General features: G+C 35.5%; 1 protein-coding gene across 3 annotated transcripts in view; it reads right to left on the reverse strand.

Annotated features, from left to right (window-relative positions):
* LOC145269035 (alkaline phosphatase-like) overlaps window positions 1-22378 on the reverse strand; it is a 282423-nt gene that overhangs the window by 90083 nt on the left and 169962 nt on the right. For 2 of the 3 annotated variants that reach the window (XM_080124631.1, XM_080124632.1), the window contains one exon: window positions 7115-7881. The exons of the other annotated variant lie outside the window; for it this stretch is intronic. In XM_080124631.1, the coding sequence (XP_079980757.1) occupies window positions 7610-7881 (272 nt within the window). In that variant the 3' untranslated portion in view covers window positions 7115-7609. Of the gene's footprint in view, window positions 1-7114; window positions 7882-22378 lie in introns of those variants that run through there. 3 annotated transcript variants of the gene reach the window in all.

Raw genomic sequence — 22378 nt, forward strand, 5'->3', positions numbered from 1 at the left:
CAAATAAGAAGGTATGTGGTTCTTTTGGTCTGAAACAGGCAGACATATTGTTATTGTTTGATAGTAAGTAAAGCTGTTGTTAAAAGTTTGTGTCACGTTGGTTAACTACATCAATTTATGAAAAAGCGGACACACACAAAATGAACATTTTACATACATATACACAACAATAGAAAAACATTAACCACTGGACGGTACACTGTATATATAACAACATTAAGAGTGATCTATTAAATAGACACTGTTTATATACAGGCACCTGGCTACATAACACTGCTTTCAGCATACAGGAGGTCAGACTGACATTCGAGTAGACTAAACTGACCACAACTGAACTTTAATTCCTGCTATTCTCTGAACTTTCAAAATTATGTTTTGTGTCAAAAACGCGATTAACACAGTACTGAGTTGAACGCAACTTATTTGTGTCAAGTTGAGTGCAAAAGAGTTAACAAAGGTTACCGGTAACATAGATCAAACCCATTGACTTCTCTTGACAATGCATACACGTGCATGCAACCCCACACATACACCTTAAAATAAATTGGGGCATATATGCATTTTTCGAGACAGTCTACAGTTCAGTTCGAGTTTGTCAGTTCGACAGTTTGGAGTTAACAGAGAATCTTGATTCAAGATGCAAAAAATGAAAACAGAAGAAAAAAACAGAAGAATTAATTCAGGCCCTATGAACGATGCAAAAACGGAAGAAAAAAGAACTAAATCGATTCAGCAAAGCGAGGCTGCGCTGTCAATGATGGAACCAGAATAAAAACCTTTCCAAACACTAGTCATGTTTTTAGAAGAGCAGGCATGAGGTGGTACCCACCATGAATGAGAAAATGGTACGAGTCTTGAGATCTTATATGTGACCCACACCCACACTAATAAAAGTATGGCTCACAGAAATAAGAATAATACAGTACTGAGTTGAACTCTACTTGCTTGTGAAAATAACATGGTACTGCTTGTGTCAGTAGCATGGTATTGAGTTGAACTCTACTTGTTTGTGTCAAGGAAACGGTACTGAGTTGAATGCAACTTGATTGTGTAAATGACATGATACTTATTTAAACTCCAGTTATTTGTGTCGATAACAAGATACTGAGTTGAATGCAACTTGTTTGTGTCAATAACACAATACTGAGTTGACGGCAACTTGTTTGTGTCAAAAACAGGATACTGAGTTGAACTCAACTTATTTGTGTCAATAAAAAGGTACTGAGTTGAACTTAACTTATTTGTGTCAATAAAAAGGTACTGAGTTGAATGCAAATTGTATTTGTCAATAACATGATACTGAGTTGAACTCAACTTATTTGCGTCAATTACGTGGTACTGAGTTGAACTCAACTTGTTTTTGTCAATAACATGAAACTGAGTTGAACTCAACTTGTTTGTGTCAATGGCAGGATACTGAGTTGAACTCAACTTATTTGTGTCAATTACGTGGTAATGAGTTGAAGTCAACTTGTTTTTATCAATAACTTGTTGAACCCAACTTGTTTCTCTCAATAACATGATACTGAGTTGAACTCAACTTGTTTGTGTCACTAACGCGATACTGAGTTGAACCCAACTTATTTTTGTCAATAACACAATACTGCGCTGAACTCAACTTGCTTGATTAAATAACACAATCTTGAGTTGAACGCAACTTGTTTGCATCAATAATCCAGATCTGAGTTGAACTCAATTTATTTGTGGCAATAGCACAGTACTGAGTTGAACTCAACTCGTTTGTGTCAATAACACGATACTGAGTTGAACTCAACTTGAATGCAACTTGTTTATGTCAATAATACGGTACAGAGTTGAACTCATCTTGTTTGTGTCAAGTTGTGTGCAAAGTGGTCAACAAAACTTACCAGTGACGTAGATCAAACTCTGACTCGCCTTGACAACGTGTGTACGTACATGAGGCAGGTCAGTACATTTTGAGTGCAAACTGGTTAACGGGGGTTACAGCCCACACACAAACCTTAAAATTAATAAGGACATATGTTTTTTGAGACAGTCCACAGTTCAAGTTTGAGTCTAGAGTTACAAGCCACATATATACCGTAAAATAAATAGGGACGTACATGTATTTTCTAGTTAGTTTAGAGTTTGTCAGTCTAGAGGCTACAGTTAACACCGCTTACACAGTCTTCTTGAGTAAGGCTAGAATCTTGATTCAAGATGAGAAAATGGAAAAACAAGGAAAAAGATATGAATCGATGATGGAATTTGAATAAAGACTTCTCCAAACACTAAAATCAAGTCGTGGTTTTAGAAGAGCATGAATCATCGTAAGGTCGTACGGACCAAGAATGAGAAAATGGTCTGAGTATTGAAATCTTTTCATACGTGGTCATCGCCCACACCCACACTCACAAAAGAATAGCACACACAAAGAGACAGACGGTCACAACCATGTCACAGTCATACAGACATACACAAGAATATATATATATCATCATCATCATCATCATCTCTCATCCCATCATATTACATAGCAATTATATTCACTCAATAATTAACAAACAAATACATTGAAATTCGGACCTTTTCTTCGTTGGCCATGATATTAGAGAATAACAAACACACTCATATATATATATATATATATATATATATATATATATATATATATATATATATATATATATATATATATATTTGTATGTATATATATATATATATATTTGTATGTATATATATATATATATATATTTGTATGTATATATATATATATATATATTTGTATGTATATATATATATATATATATATGTATGTATATATATACTAGCAAAAGTACCCGTCGTTGACTGGATTCAAAAACAGCCTACAAAAAATGGACTCTGATTTATCAAAGTATGATAGGTTATGAAAAGGAAGGGTCGTAAAGAGATAGCTTCGAATTTGGGGGTATCAAAACCAAAGCAAAATATGATGAAAGTAAAAATAAAATAGATAAAACCCATAATTTATTATACCATACCTGTTCACACTGAAACACTTATCACAATATTCTGTGGATCTATCTTAAAAAAACCTTGTTAAACTTTGTGACATATTTCCATTCTATGGAGGCCAGGCGTGAACGCAAACCCCACAATGTTATTATACCATTCCTATACACACACACACACACACACACACACACACACACACACACACACATATATATGTGTGTGTGTGTATATACATATATACACGTGTATATATATATGTGTTGCCAGATTTAACCAGTGTCAACCGTGCATGGAAGTACAAAACAGCAGGTAGTTTGAAGCGGCATTTGATTATACATAGAAGTGACCATCAAGAAATTGCTGCTAATGGCGCACATGTCTGCACAATGTGTGCCAAAGAATGCCAGAGTTTGGCAGGGCTTAAAAGCCAACTTTGTGCAGCCCATCATTGATTTGTTTTCATGTTTCTGTATATTTATTTTTTACGCCATATCAAGTAATGGCAATGTTCGAAAACGAATTTGCTGCCATCATATATATGTGTATAAGTATATGTACATATATATATTATATATATGTACATATATATATTATATATATTATATATATGTACATATGTGCATATATATGTATACATATGCATGTATATGTATATATAAATATGTATATATATTTATATATATGTATATATGTATATATATATATATGCATATATATTTATATATATATCCATATGTATATATATGTATATATATATTTATATATATATATATATATCTATGTATATATATGCATATATAAATGTGTATATATATGTGTATATATATGCATATATATATTTATATATGTATGCATATATATATGCACATATGTCTATATATGTATATATATGTATATATATACATATATGTATATATATGTATATATATGCATATATGTATATATATGCATATATGTATATATATGCATATATGTGTATGTATATATATGTATATATATGCATATATGTATATGTATATATATGTATATATACATATATATGTATATATATGTATATATATGCATATATTTGTATATATGTATATATATGTGTATATATATATGTATATATATGCATGTATATATATGTATATATATCTATATATATGTATATATATGTATATATATTTATATATTTGTATATAGATGTGTATATTTATGTGTATATATAAGTGTATGTTTATATGTCTAAGTGAATGTGTGTATGTGCGTGTATGTATATATGTATGTGTATAGATATATATATGTTTATATATATATGTATATACGTATATATATATATATTATATATAAACATATATATATATATATATATATATATATATATATATATATATAAACATATACTTCGGAATAGTTTTTATTTAACAATCAGTGGTTATGTAAGCGTGAGATTTTAGGTTTACAAAATATTCCTGGCAGTAATATTCTATAAGTTATCCCATCTAAACAAGAATTGCTCGATATGCAAGATAGAGCAAATAAATTAAATTGTAATTCAATGAATTTCAAAAAACTCTCATTGAAATGAAATGAAGTGGTTGAGTTTCATAGCAAAGAATTTTTATTATTCTAAGCAAGACAAAGAATGTTTTAGAAAATTAATCTCCTTAACCTATAGGGTTTCGATGTTTACCATCTCATCAGAGGAGAGAAAATATTAGCAAATAGTTATAAAGGTATGCACCCTATTTGCTAAAGTCAGTGAGACATGGAAAGTCAAAGTGAAAATAATACATTTATCAGAAGTCCTGTAGCAGTACAGGTAGTAAGTTATAAAATGTATATGGCGGTTAAGCTACACTGAATATTCCGCGTTTCATCCACTCTAGGACTCTTCAGGCTTACTGGGTTAAGCCTGAAGAGTCCTAGAGTGGATGAAACACGGAATATTCAGTGTAGCTTAACCGCCATATATATTTTATAACTTACTATATATATATATATATATATGTATATATATATATATGTATATATATATATATATATGTATATATATATATACATATATATATATATATGTATATATATATATGTATATATATACATATATATGTATATATATATACATATATATATACATATATATGTATATATATATACATATATATATATATGTATATATATACATATATATATGTATATATATACATATATATATGTATATATATATACATATATATATGTATATATATATACATACATATATATATGTATATATATACATATATATATGTATATATATACATATATATATATATGTATATATATATACATATATATATGTATATATATATACATATATATATATGTATATATATATATACATATATATATGTATATATATATATACATATATATATGTATATATATATATATATATGTATATATATATGTTGTTCTGTAATATCGTGGCCAATGAATAAAAGGTCTGAATTTGAACGAGAAAATGGTACAAGTCTTGAGATCTTCCTCTATATGACACCCGCAAAAGAATAGCACGCACAAAAAATAGGCAGTTACGGCCATGTCATAATTATACAGACAACACATATACAAGGATATATGTATATACTCTCGCATACAATCTAACTACGAGACGGCACACTGTATGCATCACAATGTTAAAAAGACACTGTTTATATATACTCACCACACTACACAACAGTGAAACAGCAGCTGGTATTCAACTAATCGTATATATGGGTGCTTTATAGTATGTATTTTGTGTTCGGCATTAAATGGCTAAAAGAATAGGTTGATATGCCGTAAGAAAAAAACATGCAAAATATGGGCTTAAGTTCACATCATTAAATTAAACATTTGGAATTATTTGAGTAAAGTTGTATAATTTATTTTTATTTAATTATTTGGACTATTATTCCTCATCTTCTAGTTTTTTTTTTTTACTACGTTTCGGCAATTTATTCCTCTGACCTTCGTCAAGTTAACCGCAACGGGATATAGAATGTTGAATCTTCCAACTACTTCCAATTACTGTTTTCAGTAGTTGTTGTCACCTCATCACAGTTTGGTAAACTAATCTATAATTGGATATATCTTTTTTTACATAGGCCATCTATACTATCCCCAAGATGACATTTGTTTAGAAACATACGATCCTTAAACAGTTAGCATTGAATGCGTACTAGCAATCAAAACTCTGAAGACAGGAAATCCTCTAAACAGGTTTATTGAAGGTAGATACGGTAAAAAACTGAATTGTTCAGAATACGAAGAGAAAAAGTCAGGAACCAGAAGGGCTGAATCGGGGAGTCTTATGTTTAAGGAAATCAACGACAGCTAGAAATAAGGGGCCCGAACACGTGGATAAAGAAAATAAACAAAGTTCGTAGTTAAAATGAAATAATATAAAAACATAACATTAAGGTATTAAAACGTGTCTTTAAGAAGGGGATAATACAATGTTTCTTACCAGAGATGGCTTAAAACGGCGAAAGATAATGGGAGATAAAAAACCAAGCCATACGGCTAGAAAGGCAGCTAGAATTAGGGGACAAAACACCGGTCAATCTGTCGGTGTCGAGTCAGGGGAAACTCTATAAGAAAAATGTCCGGCTAAGGGAGATAACTGTTTAAGGGACAAAACTGAGGGACATAATACCATCAATCATGCAAAGTGAATTTCTATTGATATTACCACAAGGCCCATACACCATGTGACTCTTTACTATTTCAAATAAGGTTGGATCAGTTTGTCTATCGGTTAACTGATTGTGATTTATTTTTCAAGTGTAATGTGAACCGACATCTTGCTGCCCAAATCCCTACATAGTACCCCAGTAGTTGTTGCCCCTGATAGTAGCGCCCAACACCTAAGTGGCAATTTGCCTTGTTTGGGTGAAAATGTAATAAAAAAAATAATAAATAAAAACTAAGTTCCAAGAAAGGAGTTGGATTCAAGCCAGTACCGCTTAAAACACGTTACTGACAGACAACTGGACGTTTGTGGTAAAAAAAAAAAAATGGTTATCCGTTCTAAAATAAAAATAAACTACAATGTTCATTTTTTTGTTATTCGTCACTATAAATTTTAAAACATCCCTCTGCCTTAATTTTTATTTATTGCGGACCATTATCCTCATCTATTTCTCTCTTTTGCCACTCCATTGTATAGCATCGTGGTGGCCAACGGTTTCTGATTTGTTTATCAGATTCATTACTCTGATTATCTTTAAGCGACACACCCTAGCCAATAGATCTTGTCAATTTATGTATGTTTGTCTAGAAAAAATTAATTTGAATTTCCTTCCACTTTGGATTTTTCAATTATTTCAGCCAATTATTTCTCTGGTCTATGGTTAACCTGACGAAGGCCATGGGAATAATTGGCCAAAACGTCGTAAAAGCCAACAACTAGAAGATGAGGATAAATAATTAAGTCAAAATAATTAAATAAAATTGGTGTCTTCAAAGCTCTGTTTTCCCACAGTTTTCACTACACTAGATACAGTGTCGTGATAAACTCGTTCTTTTCGGTTGTTCGCAGAACCGGCAGTGCTGCAAGTATATTTGGTCCGATTATTCTTTCAGCGTCATTGATAATCTCTTTTTTTTTTACGTTTATTCTTTTCTTTTTGTTGTTGTTTAACTAGTGTGAAATGGGGTTAATCAAAATTTGAAGAAGCATGAAGACAAAGATGCTGGGCACGAGATGCGACTGGCCGACCGCAGACGTGGTACAGTGAGACATGTCGCCATTGACGCAAGATGCGTAACCCATCGCAAGAGCGATGAAATTCTGCTCTTTTACGCCTTTAAAAAGATGCGACATTGGACCGATGGCATAGATAGGGACATCATCCCCAGCGTGAGTATCAAACTCAAGGGGCACGGCACTCTGTTGGATATAGGTATCAGAACCTGAAAAGAGAGAAAAAAAAGAAAGAAAACTTAAATGCAAAAAAAAAAAAGAAAAAGTAAATTCAGATTAAAACGGGCCATAATTAGTTCATGGTCCAACAGTCCTAGCCAGTGGAACGTGGGACAATCTAATAGCTCTATGTTGCCACGTTTTACTAATATCCTATCCAGATAGGTGTTTGGGTAGGAGTCTACACTATTAGTCCACGTTTTTTTTTTCTTTTGACATGGGGGTCACCACTTATCAAGGCCCGGAGGCCACTCAGGGATAAGGGTTATTGTGTGTACAGTAATTAATGAGATAGTGTTGTAGTAATCATTAGTATTGGAGATTTGATAGAATGTCTTACTTAATGGGTCGGTTTATCAGGAATTTGTTTATGTTGGACTTGAAGACATCCAAGTTGTAGTCATGTGGGAAACAGGCGAACGGAAGAGAGTTCCACAATCGTGCACTTCTGAGAAAGAAGTTCTGCTCATGGAATCTACGTTTGGATTTAGGCACAGATAAAGAGTGGGGAAAATTATTGACAGTAGTTTCAGCCAGACGGGTGTTTCTCGTGAAAGATTGGCAAGGGGGGACGAGAGATTGGAGCTCAGACGAGCACTTGCCATGGAAATAACGATAAAACAAAGACAGGCTCGCAACGTCTCTTCTGTGGGAGAGAGGCTGAAGGGAAGAGAAAAGGGCATCCCCCACCAAACCACAAAGTCTATTTTGTACTCTGTCAAGGCAGGATAGGCTGTTTTTAGTTGGGGGCGATACTGAATAGGTGAATAACCAACCATGGCTCTTAACTTGGCAAGTTTGAATGTGAGGGGTTGTCCCTGGGAGTGGATGTGGCCGCACTACAAGAGACGCACTTCATTTCATCTGTGGATTCTCTCGAGAGATTCTGATGTCTTTTCAGCACATGGGAACCCATGGGGGAAGGGCATCTCCCTGCTGGTGAAACACACCCTGTCTGCGTATAGATAAGGTTGGAGGTGAAGTTAGGAGGTCGGAGACATGCAAAACCAGCCTGGTTGATCTGGTAGCTACATGCGATCTGGTCGACAGTTTCTGCATTGAGCATCCGGAGAGGGAGATGTGGACTTACATACTTACAAAACTGTTTAAGCGTTGCCTTAAGGAGAAGTGCTTCCCAACACCCTGGAAAATCTCATCAGTATGCCCTGTATTTAAGAATTCTGGTGAAAAGTCATCTCCCTCTCAGTACAGACCAATAAGTCTCCTGTGTGTCATGAGTAAGTTGTTGGAATCCATATTAAATAAAGAAGTAGTCAACCACCTCAACGGAAACAACCCTCTTAGTGACATGCAATATGGTTTCCACTCTGCAAGATGTACAGCAGATGTGCTAACGGTTATATCACATAGGATTAGTGAATCTCTTGACAAAGGTTTCCTTTCCAGGGCAATTGCTCTTGACATATCGAAGGCCTTCGATAAGGTATGGCATAAGGGCCTACTTCACAAGATTTCCAGCTACGGTATTACTGGAAATGTTTTCTCAATCATTAAATCATTTCTCTCTGATAGGTTCATACGAGTAGTGGTTGATGGGCAAAATCAGAGGCCCACAGTATTAATGCTGGAGTCCTCCAGGGGTCAATCCTGGGCCCTACTCTCTTCCTGATCTACATCAATTATCTCCCAAAACACATACTTAAATCATTCGTTGACATCTATGCTGATGACACGACCATCTATGGCAACACATCAAAAGCCGTAAATGACAAAGTTCTCTCTAATTCTCTCTCCTCTGATCTTGAGTGCGTGGTACAATGGGGGAAGAGGTGGCTGGTCACTTTTAATGCATCCAAAACCAAGCTTCTATCTTTACATCATCAACGCTCAGATTCCCATCTGGCATCAATTGAAATGGATGGCTCTCGTCTTGGGGAGGCTCCATGTTTTGACAAGCTTCTGGGTTTGACCTTTACTCCTGATCTGAAATAGAACATGTACATCAATCTGTTGCCAAGGTCGCTGGGAAGATGGTGGGATCCTTCTACCGCTCCAGAAGATATCTCACTACTGATGCAATTCTCTATCTTTATAAAAGCCAAGTACGTCCAAGGATGGAGTACTGCTGCCACATCTGGGCAGGAGCTGCTAAAAACAGCCTATCCTGCTTTGACACAAAATAAACTTCGTGGTTTGGTGGGGATACCCTTTTCTCTTTCCTGCAACATCTCTCCCACAAAAGAGACGTTGCGAGCCTGTCTTTGTTTTATCGTTATTTCCATCGCAAGTGCTCGTCTTAGCTCCAATCTATGGTCCCCCCTCGCCAATCTTTCACAATAAACACCCGTCTTGCTGAAACCACTGTCATTAATTTTCCCCACTCTTTATCTGTGCCTAAATCAAAACGTAGATTCCATGAACAAAACCTCATTCTTAGAACTGCACGACTGTGGAACTCTCTTCTGTTTGCCTGTTTCCCACCTGACTACAACTTGGATGTCTTCAAGTCCAACATAAACAAATTCCTGATGAACCGCCCCCTTAAGTAATGACACTTTATCAAATCTCCAATACTAACGATTACTACGATATTATCCCATTGATTACTGTACATGCAATAACCCTTATCACCGAGTGGCTTCCAGGCCTTGATAAGTGGTGACCTCCATGTAAAAAAAAAAATAAATAAAAATAACACTGTAAGGCAAGACAAATACACTAACCTGGAAAAACATCGTATTCTACATCGTAACCTGAAACATTTGGGAATTTTAGGTGCTATGTACTTTCTCCGCTTATCTCGGCATAGTTTAGCAAAATTCGCTTTTAGATGTTTTTCTCTTGAGGAGAAAAGTAAATTCTGATTTGTTTTTTTAGAAAAAAAAATATTTGTTGGGTAATTTTATAAAAATTGCCACTGGTATTTAACAATGCAGACTCAGGAGAAATGTGGTTGGAGATTGCGCAATCCTTGCCACAAATATTTCACACGCAGGTACCCTTACAGTGGGTTGTATTTATTTTCTTCCCCACTAATTAGGCACAAGACCGTTTTTTTTTTAATGTGGAGAGAGGGATGGGGAAGGGAAAAGGGGACCAGCTCCCGAGAGGTTGGAAATGGATAGTGAGAGCCATTTGGCATATAGGGTTTCCCCTACATTGAACAAAAGATTCCCACAAGGACAATGGTCTGTGATTGCAGCATCTGCAGAAACAGATACTACAGATACTTAAGATATTAAATCTTTTATTCAGGCCAAAAAAATGAACATGAACAAAAAACTTAGGCACAAGGCCAACTCAAAAAGGGGGGAAGCAATGGGGGTCGCTTGTCATACTTGTCACTCTAGAACTAAACAAAAGTTTCTCTTAGCTAGAATCTTTTTTCACCATAATACCGCATTCTCCCTTTCGTACTTGAGGACGTTCTACTTAGCACCTAATTTTTAAAACATTTTTTTATTAGCGTGTAAAAACGAAAAAGATAACAATAAAGGTAATACAATAATTCATTTGTGTTGAGGGGGGGGAATAAAAAAGAAAAAAAAAATACAAGTAGTGGTTAGTAGGGCCTTCCCAACCCCGTCTGGTTGATAGACTGCCCGTTCCACTTTGGTTTGTAAAGGCACCTGAGCTCCTGCAGGCCAGTCTCTAAATAGGGATGCTCTCTAGTTGGGACGAAATGGAGAAAAGAAAATTTTGGGGGTGGGGGATGGGGATGGGGATGGGGATGGGGATGAGGGAGGGGGGGTTAGTGATTGATTTCTTTCTCTCCAAGATGGGTGAAATTTAGAGGGAGGGGTGAAAAGAAAAAAAATTGCAATTAGGATAACTACACTTTGATCTTGGCCCGTAGGCCACAAAGGTCCTCCCGCGGAGGGGGGGGGGGAGTGGATATCCATAGTCTGTGCAGACTGAAGGAAGTTACTACACTACAAAAGAACTTTTTGGTGTTTATTTTGTAAGACATATCATAAATTGTTGCTCAGCACCCATGAGTGATAATAAGTGCAACCGTGGTCTATTCGATTTTCATATATAGAACCAACCCGCTGCACACTTACATGCAACGAACGCAAATGTTGCTAATCAGACATTCTGATCAATGCCATGCTGCAGATTCCAGGCGCAGTTACTATTTTTAAACATAATTTACGTCACGTACCATAATAACGTAAACGCATACATTGCACGCACCGTAATATACCATAATACAGCAGCACCCGGGATACAACATAAAAAATTAGTAACAAAATACAGTACAGTATATAATACACATGTATATAATCAAATAACATTAGAGATAACACCGTAAAGTGGGGTAAATACCGTAACCAGGGGATGGAAAAACATTGTATATCAAATCGTAACCTGAAAAAAAACAAACAAAAAAAAAAAAAACGTATCCTAGAGCCACTGTATCCCAGGGTTCTACTGTATTGTAAATTTTTAAAGCATCACAAGTTCCTGTCTTCTGCAACTCTACGCATTTTGTGTATATTGCATCACACCTTTCTTTTGGCCGTGGCTATTTCACTTTTACAATGATTTCGAGCATCTGCTCACACCAGGTGACCCATACCGGTTATAAAGGAAGACCAAGAACGAGATGGAAGGACGACCTGATACAGAACATGGCTCCCACATGGCAGCGGATAGCTTGAGACAGAGATAGATGGCTAAAGTCCAGGGAGGGGTTCCTCATTAAGCGATAAAACCCTTATATATATATATATATATATATATATATATATATATATATATATATATGGATGAATGGAAATGTATAAAAAAGAATACGAAAAGTATAAAAGCTTATAACTTTTGTTTATTCGTTTTCTATTGGTGACGTACAGAAATACAAAATAATTTTATGAAAAAAATTAAAAAACTTTTTTTGCAAGTACAAATTTTCGACCGATCCTTCAGTCTTCATCGGTGTAGTGAAAGTGATTAGCATGCACGGGGGGGGGGAAGGGGAATGGAAAAGGAAGGAGGAGGAGGAGGAGGAGGAGGAGAAGGAGGTATAGCCAATGAGAAGGTGCCACGTCAGTTTTAAATATATACACATGTAAGTACGCACATACACACATGCACACAGTACATATACACATATAAACGAAAAATTAAAAATTAAAAATTAAACAGTAAATAAAAATGAGAAACGCGCCTTTAACTGTCCAATCTTTTGAATTCTAACGATATATATATATATATAACGATATATATATATATAACGATATATATATATATATATATATATATATATATATATATATATATATATGTATATATATATATATATATATATATTGGACCATCTTTCAATTACGGGATTTCCTTGGATTTTACTTGTGCAAATGGAAATTCAATTAACTTTCTTGAAGTTATATTTTTGGATTTTACCATCATTGGATTATTTATCTTCCACCAGACTATTCATTCACGTGCAATCACCTTTTCTTTACCGTATTCCATCTGGTTCACTTTTTTGTTATCAAGTAACATTTTTGACTTACTTGCAGTTTCATCAAATACTTTTGCAAGCAAAATCCGATCCTGCATTTTGCTAATTCCTACTCTCTGATGAGAAGGAAAGTATTTCTTCGAAACTCCGCGGATTAAGGACTATTCACTTATCAAGTGTTTCCTTTTCAGATTAAATGTTTTTAACTCTTTTTCAAAGTGTTTTTAACATGTTTTATTAACTGTTTGCGCCTATATATATATATATATATATATATATATATATATATATATATATATATATATATATATATATATATATATATATATATATATATAGTGATTTAAAGGTTATGAGGGTTTTTTGAAGCATGAAAAACGATGTTACTTTTTGTATTTAATATTTTTATTGTTATTTTTTATATTTCAAGCGGACCTCCGCTCTTGGTCACAAAAAAGAATTGGAGATTCGTAGCGTGGACAGCGTTTATTCCTAGCAATCATGTTCGAAAAAGTTCACGTGAATCATTTTAGCCGTTTGTGGAAGAAAATTGTGTTTTTTAGTATTTTTTTAATGTTGCAACGTAAAAGTGTTTAATTCAAACGGCAAAAATGAGACGCAATTGATTTCAATATGTATAATGGAATAGAAATGAAATTGTTAAACGGTAAAAATAATGTAATTATTAGTTATGAATAATAATAATAATAATAATAATAATAATAATAATAATAATAATAATAATAATAAAACTACTGAAGAGGGCAGAGTTAGAGACAATGTCGGCTTTTTTAATGGTGAGTAAGAGAGAAAAGAAAATAATAATAATAATAATAATAATAATAATAAAAATGATGATGATGATGATGATGATGATGATGATGATGATAATAAAAAAAAAAAAAAAAAAAACTACTGAAGAGGGCAGAGTTAGAGACAATGTCGGCTTTTTTAATGGTGAGTAAATTCCGTCTCTCCCTCAATAAAGATGGGAAGAACATAGATAAATAGATAAATAAATAAATAAATAAATAAATAAATAATAATAATAATAATAATAATAATAATAATAATAATAATAATAATAATAAAATCAATAAAATTAATAGTAGTTAATAATTAAATGAGAATACAAATAGTCTCGGTCCTGAAGGAAAATTGTCTCAGTCCCGAAGAAATTCTAATAATTTATAATATAGTCATTTTCTTCCATAAATAGTTTTTGGTTTAGTTGTCTTGTTTAACGGCATGTCAACTCTTTTCGGGTTATTTAATGCCGATTCCAGTTATTTTGGAAATAATATTCATGCTGCATCTAGTAATTTTGTAGAAGATTTTTCTCCAAGCTCTTTGTATCTTCAATTACTAGTTTTTTTTTTACAAGGTGATCACCACTTATCAAGGCCCGGAAGCCACTCAGGGATAAGGGTTATTGCATGTACAGTACGTTAGTTTGGAGGGGGTTAATAAAAATGTCTACTTAAGGGGGCGGTTCATCAGGAATTTGTTTACGTTGGACTTGAAGACATCCAGGTTGTAGTCAGGTGGGAAGCAAGCAGACGGAACAGAGTTCCACAGGTATGCAGTTCTAAGAAAGAAGCTTTGTTCATGGAATCTACGTTTTGATTTAGGCACAGATAAAGAGTGGGGAAAATTTTTGACAGTGGTTTCAGCTAGATGGGTGTTTTTCGTAAAAGATTTGCGAGGGGGACTAGAGATTGGAGCTCAGACGAGCACCTGCCATGGAAATAACGATAAAACAAAGATAGGCTCGCAACGTCTCTTCTATGGGAGAGAGGTTGCAGGGAAGAGAAAAGGGCATCCCCCACTAAGCCACGAAGTCTATTTTGTACTCTGGCAAGGCATGATAGGCTGTTTTTAGCAGCTCCTGCCCAGATATGGCAGCAGTATTCCATCCTTGGGCGTACTTGGTTTTTATATAGATAGAGAATTGCATCAGTAGTGAGATATCTTCTGGAGCAGTAGAAGGATCCCACCATCTTTTCAGCGACCTTGGCAACAGACTTGATGTACGTGTTCCATTTCAGATCAGGAGTTTACTAGTTTGTAGTGTTTGGTTTGGTTGTTTTATAGTGGATTTTATCGTTTTTGTTCTCTGTCCTGCAGAACATGAATGAGTTCTGCAATGTAGGAGGGAAAAAGGATTTATTAATGTTTGGTACATTTTAAGTCAGGAAACCAGTCAGGAATTGGAGGGAGATAGAAAGAGAAAGGGGAAACGGGAAGAAGGAAAAGGTGGGTTGTTGTTGTTGTTTTTTTTTGTTTTTTTGTTTTTGCAGAACATAATAAAGTTTTGCGAAAGGAAGCAGAAAAACAAAAAGTATCAGTGTTAGGCGTGTTTCGTCGCAGGAAGCCAATATCTTCAGACAGCCTGATCTGGTAGCACCAGAAAAGAAAATGTATTCAGTTTCTTAGAGATAAAGTATCTTATTTCACCAGGTGATTTTTTTGGAATGTGATATATTTGTTAAAGGAAAGAAGCATTATCTAAATCTAACGATCCACTTACATCCCTATTCAAGTATTCTTTTTTTTTTTTTTTTTTTTTACAAAGAAGTCACCACCTATCAAGGCCCGGAAGCCACTCGAGGATAAGGTTAATGAATGTACAGTAGTCAATGGGAAAAACAAAAAGTTTCGCGGAACATAATTTTGCAAAAGGAAGTAAAAAAAAAAAAGCACCAATGTTAGGTGCATCTCGTCTCGGGAAGCCAATATCTTCAGACAACCTGATCTGGTAGCACCAGATAAATAGTTTTTATATAAATCATGCCGATGACTCTGAACGACCACTCCAAATTACAACCCATCGCAGTTGTGCTGAAATGGCCGCGGATACTTTTGATGTGTCCCTGCTGATGAAATGCAACGCTGAAAATCAAAGGTCGTCAAACAATTTTTCTCATCAGAGGCAAAGAAATAATTTGACAAACACCAGATTGATAAACATAAGGTTTATTGAGACGCACCTACAATTAATTATATCATAGTTGTTTTTGTTTTTTGTTTTTTTTACACAGTGATCACCACTTATCAAGGCCCGGAAGCCACTCAGGGATAAGGGTTATTGCAAGTACATTACGTTAGTGTGGAGATTTGATGAAGTGTTTAATTAGGGGGGCGGTTCATTAGGAATTTGTTACCATTGGACTTGAAGACATCCAAGTTGTAGTCCGGAGGGAAGCAGGCAGACGGAACAGAGTTCCACAGGCGTGCAGTTCTAAGAAAGAAGCTTTGTTCATGGAATCCGCATTTTGATTTAGGCACAGATATAGAGTGGGGGAAATTTTTTACAGTGGATTCAGCTAGACGGGTGTTTTTCGTGAAAGATTGGCGAGGGGGGACCAGGGATTGGAGTTCAGACGAGCACCTGCCATGGAAATAACGATAAAACAAGGATAGGCTCGCAACGTCTCTTCTGTGGGAGAGAGGTTGCAGGGTAGAGAAAAGGGCATCCCCCACTAAACCACGAAGTCTATTTTGTACTCTGTCAAGGCATGATAGGCTGTTTTTGGCAGCTCCTGCCCAGATATGGCAACAGTATTCCATCCTTGGACGTACTTGGCTTTTATAGATAGAGAATTGCATCAGTAGTGAGATATCTTCTGGAGTGGTAGAAGGATCCCACCATCTTTCCAGCGACCTTGGCAACAGACTTGATGTACGTGTTCCATTTCAGATCAGGAGTAAAGGTCAAACCCAGAAGCTTGTCAAAACACGGGGCCTCACCCAGACGAGAGCCATCCATCACAATTGATGCCAGCTGGGGATCAGAGCGTTGATGATGTAAGGATAGGAGTTTGGTTTTGGATGCATTAGAAGGTAACCAGCCACATCTTCCCCCACTGAACCACGCGCTCGAGATCAGAGGAGAGAGAATCCGAGAGAACTTTGTCATTTACAGCCTTTGATGTGTTGCCGTAGATGGTCGTGTCATCAGCATAGATGTCAACGAATGATTTAAGTATGTGTTTAGGGAGGTCATTGATGTAGATCAGGAAGAGAGTTAGGCCCAGGATTGACCCCTGAGGAACTCCAACATTTATACTGCAGGCCTCCGATTTTTGTCCATCTACCACTACTCTGGTTAATTACGTTAAGCTGAGATCGTATAGGTATGTAGAGATACACCAGTAAAAACTAGTCTATCAAATAGCTTCATGCACAACGAACATACAGACACAGTTTTTTTTAAAGGAAAGAATAGGCAGTTATTGCCCCTTTTGACCTCGCCTCTGGCAGACAGGCGTTTACACCCACTTCCCATTTTCCTTTTCCGTCTCTCTCTCTCTTTCTTTCTCTTTTACCTGTGACACGCGACAGTGACGGACGGCACACAATGCGTTCCGAGTTTAATTTACACATGCAAACCGACTCTGTAATGAAACGAACTACTGCGTACTAATCCAGTCTTACAGAGGTAAGCTAAACTTTGCAAGATCATGAATAAACACTACAATCTATAAATTACCCCTGTAACAACATTAAACAAAATATGTAATGTCACACAACCGCACACACACGCACACAGATGGTCTTATATATTTTCCACCAAGAGGTCCTGTCTTTATAAAATAATGTGTAACTACTTTTTACTTATTTGTACATAAATAAACTCGGTGTTTGTTTTCTTTAATTTATGTCATGCAACACGGAATGGTACATCAACAGGTACTAATGTGTGTCCAAAAAGTCACTAAAGGGTTTGGAACTTAAATAGATTCTTTATTTTTGATGACATTTTTCTGTAATTTTAACACAATCTGACTAAGACACTGGGAAATCTAAAAAACAAAAATGCAACATGCAAACGCTCTTTATTTATGAAAAATACAGTTTTATAAATGTTGCCCATTATTCATTATTCATGACAGATTGCAGAATCTCTGGATTGCGATTAAACTCCCTTATTTTGTTCCTGATGAGTCTGGAATGTTTTTTTCATAGGTATCAACTCATTATCTGTCATGAATAATGTTTTGGAAAGAGTACAAATATGTGAAGCTGAAAATGGGCAACGTTTAAGAGACATTAGTTTTTCATAAGTAGGATTGTATGGATTTTGCTTTTTTTTTTTTTTTTTTTTCAATTTCCCAATGTCTTAGTCAGATTGTGTTAAAATTACAGAAAAATATCATCAAAAATAAAAAAACCTATTTCAGTTTAAAACCCTTCAGTGACTTTTTGAACACCGTGTGTGTATGTATGTGTATATATATATATATATATATATATATATACACACACACAGATTGCGTATACATTATTATAGAATCAATCTTCTATTGATTATTATGTTACAAGGAATAATTTCATGACAGATTCCTTATTTCGTACCTGCTGTTTTCCTTCAATTCTTGCAGAAACTTTTTGGATTGGAAAGGAAAACATCAGGAACGAAATCGCAATCGCAATCCAGTATATCACCCCTTGTCTCCGTCTGGTCTCCTCATCATCTCTCTAGAGTGGTCGTCTTCTGTGGCCCTCAAAGCCTCGCATCTGATGAGGTCTATTTTCTCTTCTGGGATGTATCTCCTCATCTATGAGACGAGGGATCGCAGGTTGGGCAAGGATGCCTCATTTTTCTCTGCTGGGAGGTTCGAGGCTCTTACCCTCTCGATTAGAATCTTTCCTGCACCGCGTCTCCATTTCTCAAACTGTGAGTAGTGGTTATCTGTGCCTAAACCTAAACGTAGATTCCATGAACAAAGCTTCTTTCTTAGAACTGCATGCCTATGGAATTATCTTCCGTTTTCCTGCTTTCCAGCTGACTACAATATGGTTGTCTTCAAGTCTACCGTAAACAAGTTCTTGACGAGCCGTACCATATAAGTTAACAAATTTACCGAATTTCGATTACTAATGATTACTATATTGTCCAATTTCTACTGTACACTCTTTAACCCTTATCCTCGAGTGACCTCTTGGCCTCAATAAATGGTGATGCCTTTGTAAAAAAAAAAATGACCACGACTGAGTTTTAATTCCCTTCTGTTTCTTTTGGAGTCTGTTGGGCAAAGATGGAGGAAGGGCACTAGGATCAGGTTTGTCATGGACTGGTGGCTGTCCTTGCCTGATCTCTGAAGTGACTGTGGCACCACACTCTGGGGCAAGAAGGTTTGCACTATTGCTTTCATCAGGAACTAAATAAGGGAGTTAAATTGCAATCCAGTCTCCGTCTGGTCTCCTCATCTTGTACACTAGAGTGGTCGTCTTCTGTGGCCCTCAAAGCCTCATATCTGATGAGGTCTATTTTCTCTTCTGGGATGTATCTCCTCATCTGTGAGACGAGGGATCGCAGGTTGGGTAAGGATGTTTCATTTTTCTCTGCTGAGATCTATCGGGCAAAAATGGAGGAAGGGTTTGTCATGGACTGGTGGCTGTCCTTGGCTGGCCTCTGAAGTGACTGTGACACCGCTCTCTGAGGCAAGAAGGTTTGCACTATTGCTTTCCTCTTCCCGCCTGGTGTGTAAACGGGTTGAGAGGCCCTTTTATGTTGGGTATTCTTTTTGTCTTTCGTACTTCGATTTCGCGTACTCCATCACCCATACTAGTATCCACGTCCGTCTCCTCTCAGTTTACCATACCACCTCCCGTCTCCATCTGCGGCCCTCAAATCCTCACATCTGATGAGGTCTATTTCCTGTTGTAGGATTTATCTCCCCATTTGTGAGATGAGGGATCGCGGGTTGGGTAATGATGCCTCCTTTTTCTCTGCTGGGAGGTTCAAGGCTCTTACCCTCTCGATTCTGCCTGGTGTGTAAACGGGTTGAGAGGCCCTTTTTATGCTGGACGACGACCATCCAGCATGAATCCCCCTTTTTTAGGCATTTTTTTTTGTTTATTCCTCACTGTCCACGGCTTCTTATTGGTCACTCGAAGCTGTCCTTTACCTCTTTGATATTGTTGTATAGTCGGTTCTTTCTGTAACGATTTATCTGTTTAATTCTCTCACGTGTGTATAATCATGTTTGTTGCACTTCTACAAAGATGTGTGCTACTAATAAATATAAACACTCTAGCTTGTCACAGCCATTTTGATAATCAAACACGGAGAAAAGGTTCCAGCCTCCTCCAAGAGCAGAATAAAGGCAGAATGAACCAGGTTCACTGAGCAGAGAAGATAAAGGTATGTCGAAGATACACATATGATACACACACGCACGCATATGAACATTAGACGATCACGAAATACAAAACGGGTTCAGAAAGTGAAGAACCACTAATAGACATTTAGTAACACATTTAGGACACGCCACAAACAAACACGAAACGTATACATCCGTTTACATGGGTGCCGTTCATGTTAGATAATGTAACACCCTTATCCTCGAGTGGTCTCTGGGTCTTGATAAGTGGTGATGCCTATGTAAAAAAAAAAACTATTTCTAACACGTTTACATGGGTGCCGTTCATATTTGGTACCCGATTATATAGCACATAGATATTTGGTTATTCCATTAAAGCTCTCCTTGTTACATGATAAGGGCTGTCCCCTTTTCATGTAAGTATAAAAATGGAGAATTTAGTTTAAAATGAAAATGAAAAAGCATAGGCGGAATTCGAACCTCGTAATCTAGTTTAGAAATAGATTACGTGTGAGAATTTCAAAATGTAAAACAAATATTTGTTTAGAATATAGATAAATATTTTAAGGAAAGAATGTTAACTATCAAGTTTGTTATGAAATTTTAAATTGAAAGAATGCAGCTTATAAGATAATGTTTTAACATATTGAATATAGGTTAAAATTCCTTTTGTAGAAATAGGAAAAGTTTTGGACACGTATGTCCAGGACACGTGAAAGAATGCACATGTTTTAACATGTGTATGACGTCACGGAAAAATCGAAAGTTCTAGGAATAGAGAAAAACTTTAGTTAGAAAACAGTCAGTGAGAAAACTCAGAGGGAGTCAGACGTCTGGAAGCGAGACGTCACTTCAAGAAAAAATGTGAAACTTTGAATTCTTGATGATGGAATCACGGCCGTGTGAAGAATAAACCATCAAGTGTTTTTTTGTAAAGCTCGTCTTGTGTCTTATGATTCTTAAAAAAGGTAAAGTCCAATTGTATTATATATTTGTGTTATATGTCTTTACATACACGTCTCAACATCATCATGTCCTCACTCAAAGAGCTTTCTTCTTCTCCCATTCAACACAAGTAAGGAATGAACTTTTCAATATATAAGAATCTCTCCTAACAGGAACTACCTCTCTAAAAGTCTACAATCTCTCTCTCTCAATTAAACTCCTATATGTAACATCCCTTTTTATGCTGGACGACGGTCATCCAGTATGAATCCCCCTTTTTTAGGCATTTTTTTTGTTTATTCCTCACTATCCACGGCTTCTTATTGATCACTCGAAGCTGTCCTTTACCTCTTTGATATTGTTGTATAGTCGGTTCTCTCTGTAACGATTTATCTGTTTATTGCTGTCACATGGTGAAACAACAACAACTATAAAGATGAGGATAACAGTCCGCAAATAAATAAATAAATATTAATTTTATTATGTTATAAAAATACTTATGCATAATAAGCACACACATAGCTGTGATTGGTTCTTCGGTTTCTGCTATATATACTGAATTGGACGCTCTCTTCGTAAAGATGTAAATAAATGCAGTCGTGTCTCTCTGTGTCCGTATGCAAACCTAAATGCATGTTACGTGTTAGTTAATTGATTTATTTTTTTTGCAAGCCGTTGATATAACTTTCCATATGAATTTTATTCGAAACAAGCAAGGTATGTTTTTTATTTAATTTATAACTATCAAATTAACGAATTCATTAACCAACATTATGAGCATGCCACAAAGACGTTTTGTTGTATAGTCGGTTCTCTCTGCAACGATTTATCTGTTTATAACTGTCAGTTATCTATAATCATGAAAATATGCAAATAAATAAGTAAATAAATATTAATTTCTTATGTCATAAAATACTTATGCATATTAAGCATACACATAGCTGTGATTGTTTTTTTTGTTTCTGCTATATATACAGTATCTCAAAATATTAGTTTAAATGGCCG

The sequence above is a fragment of the Euprymna scolopes genome, chromosome 45, assembly GCF_053919585.1.
Source record: "Euprymna scolopes isolate OS-2025 chromosome 45, ASM5391958v1, whole genome shotgun sequence".
Lineage (NCBI taxonomy): Eukaryota > Metazoa > Mollusca > Cephalopoda > Sepiida > Sepiolidae > Euprymna > Euprymna scolopes.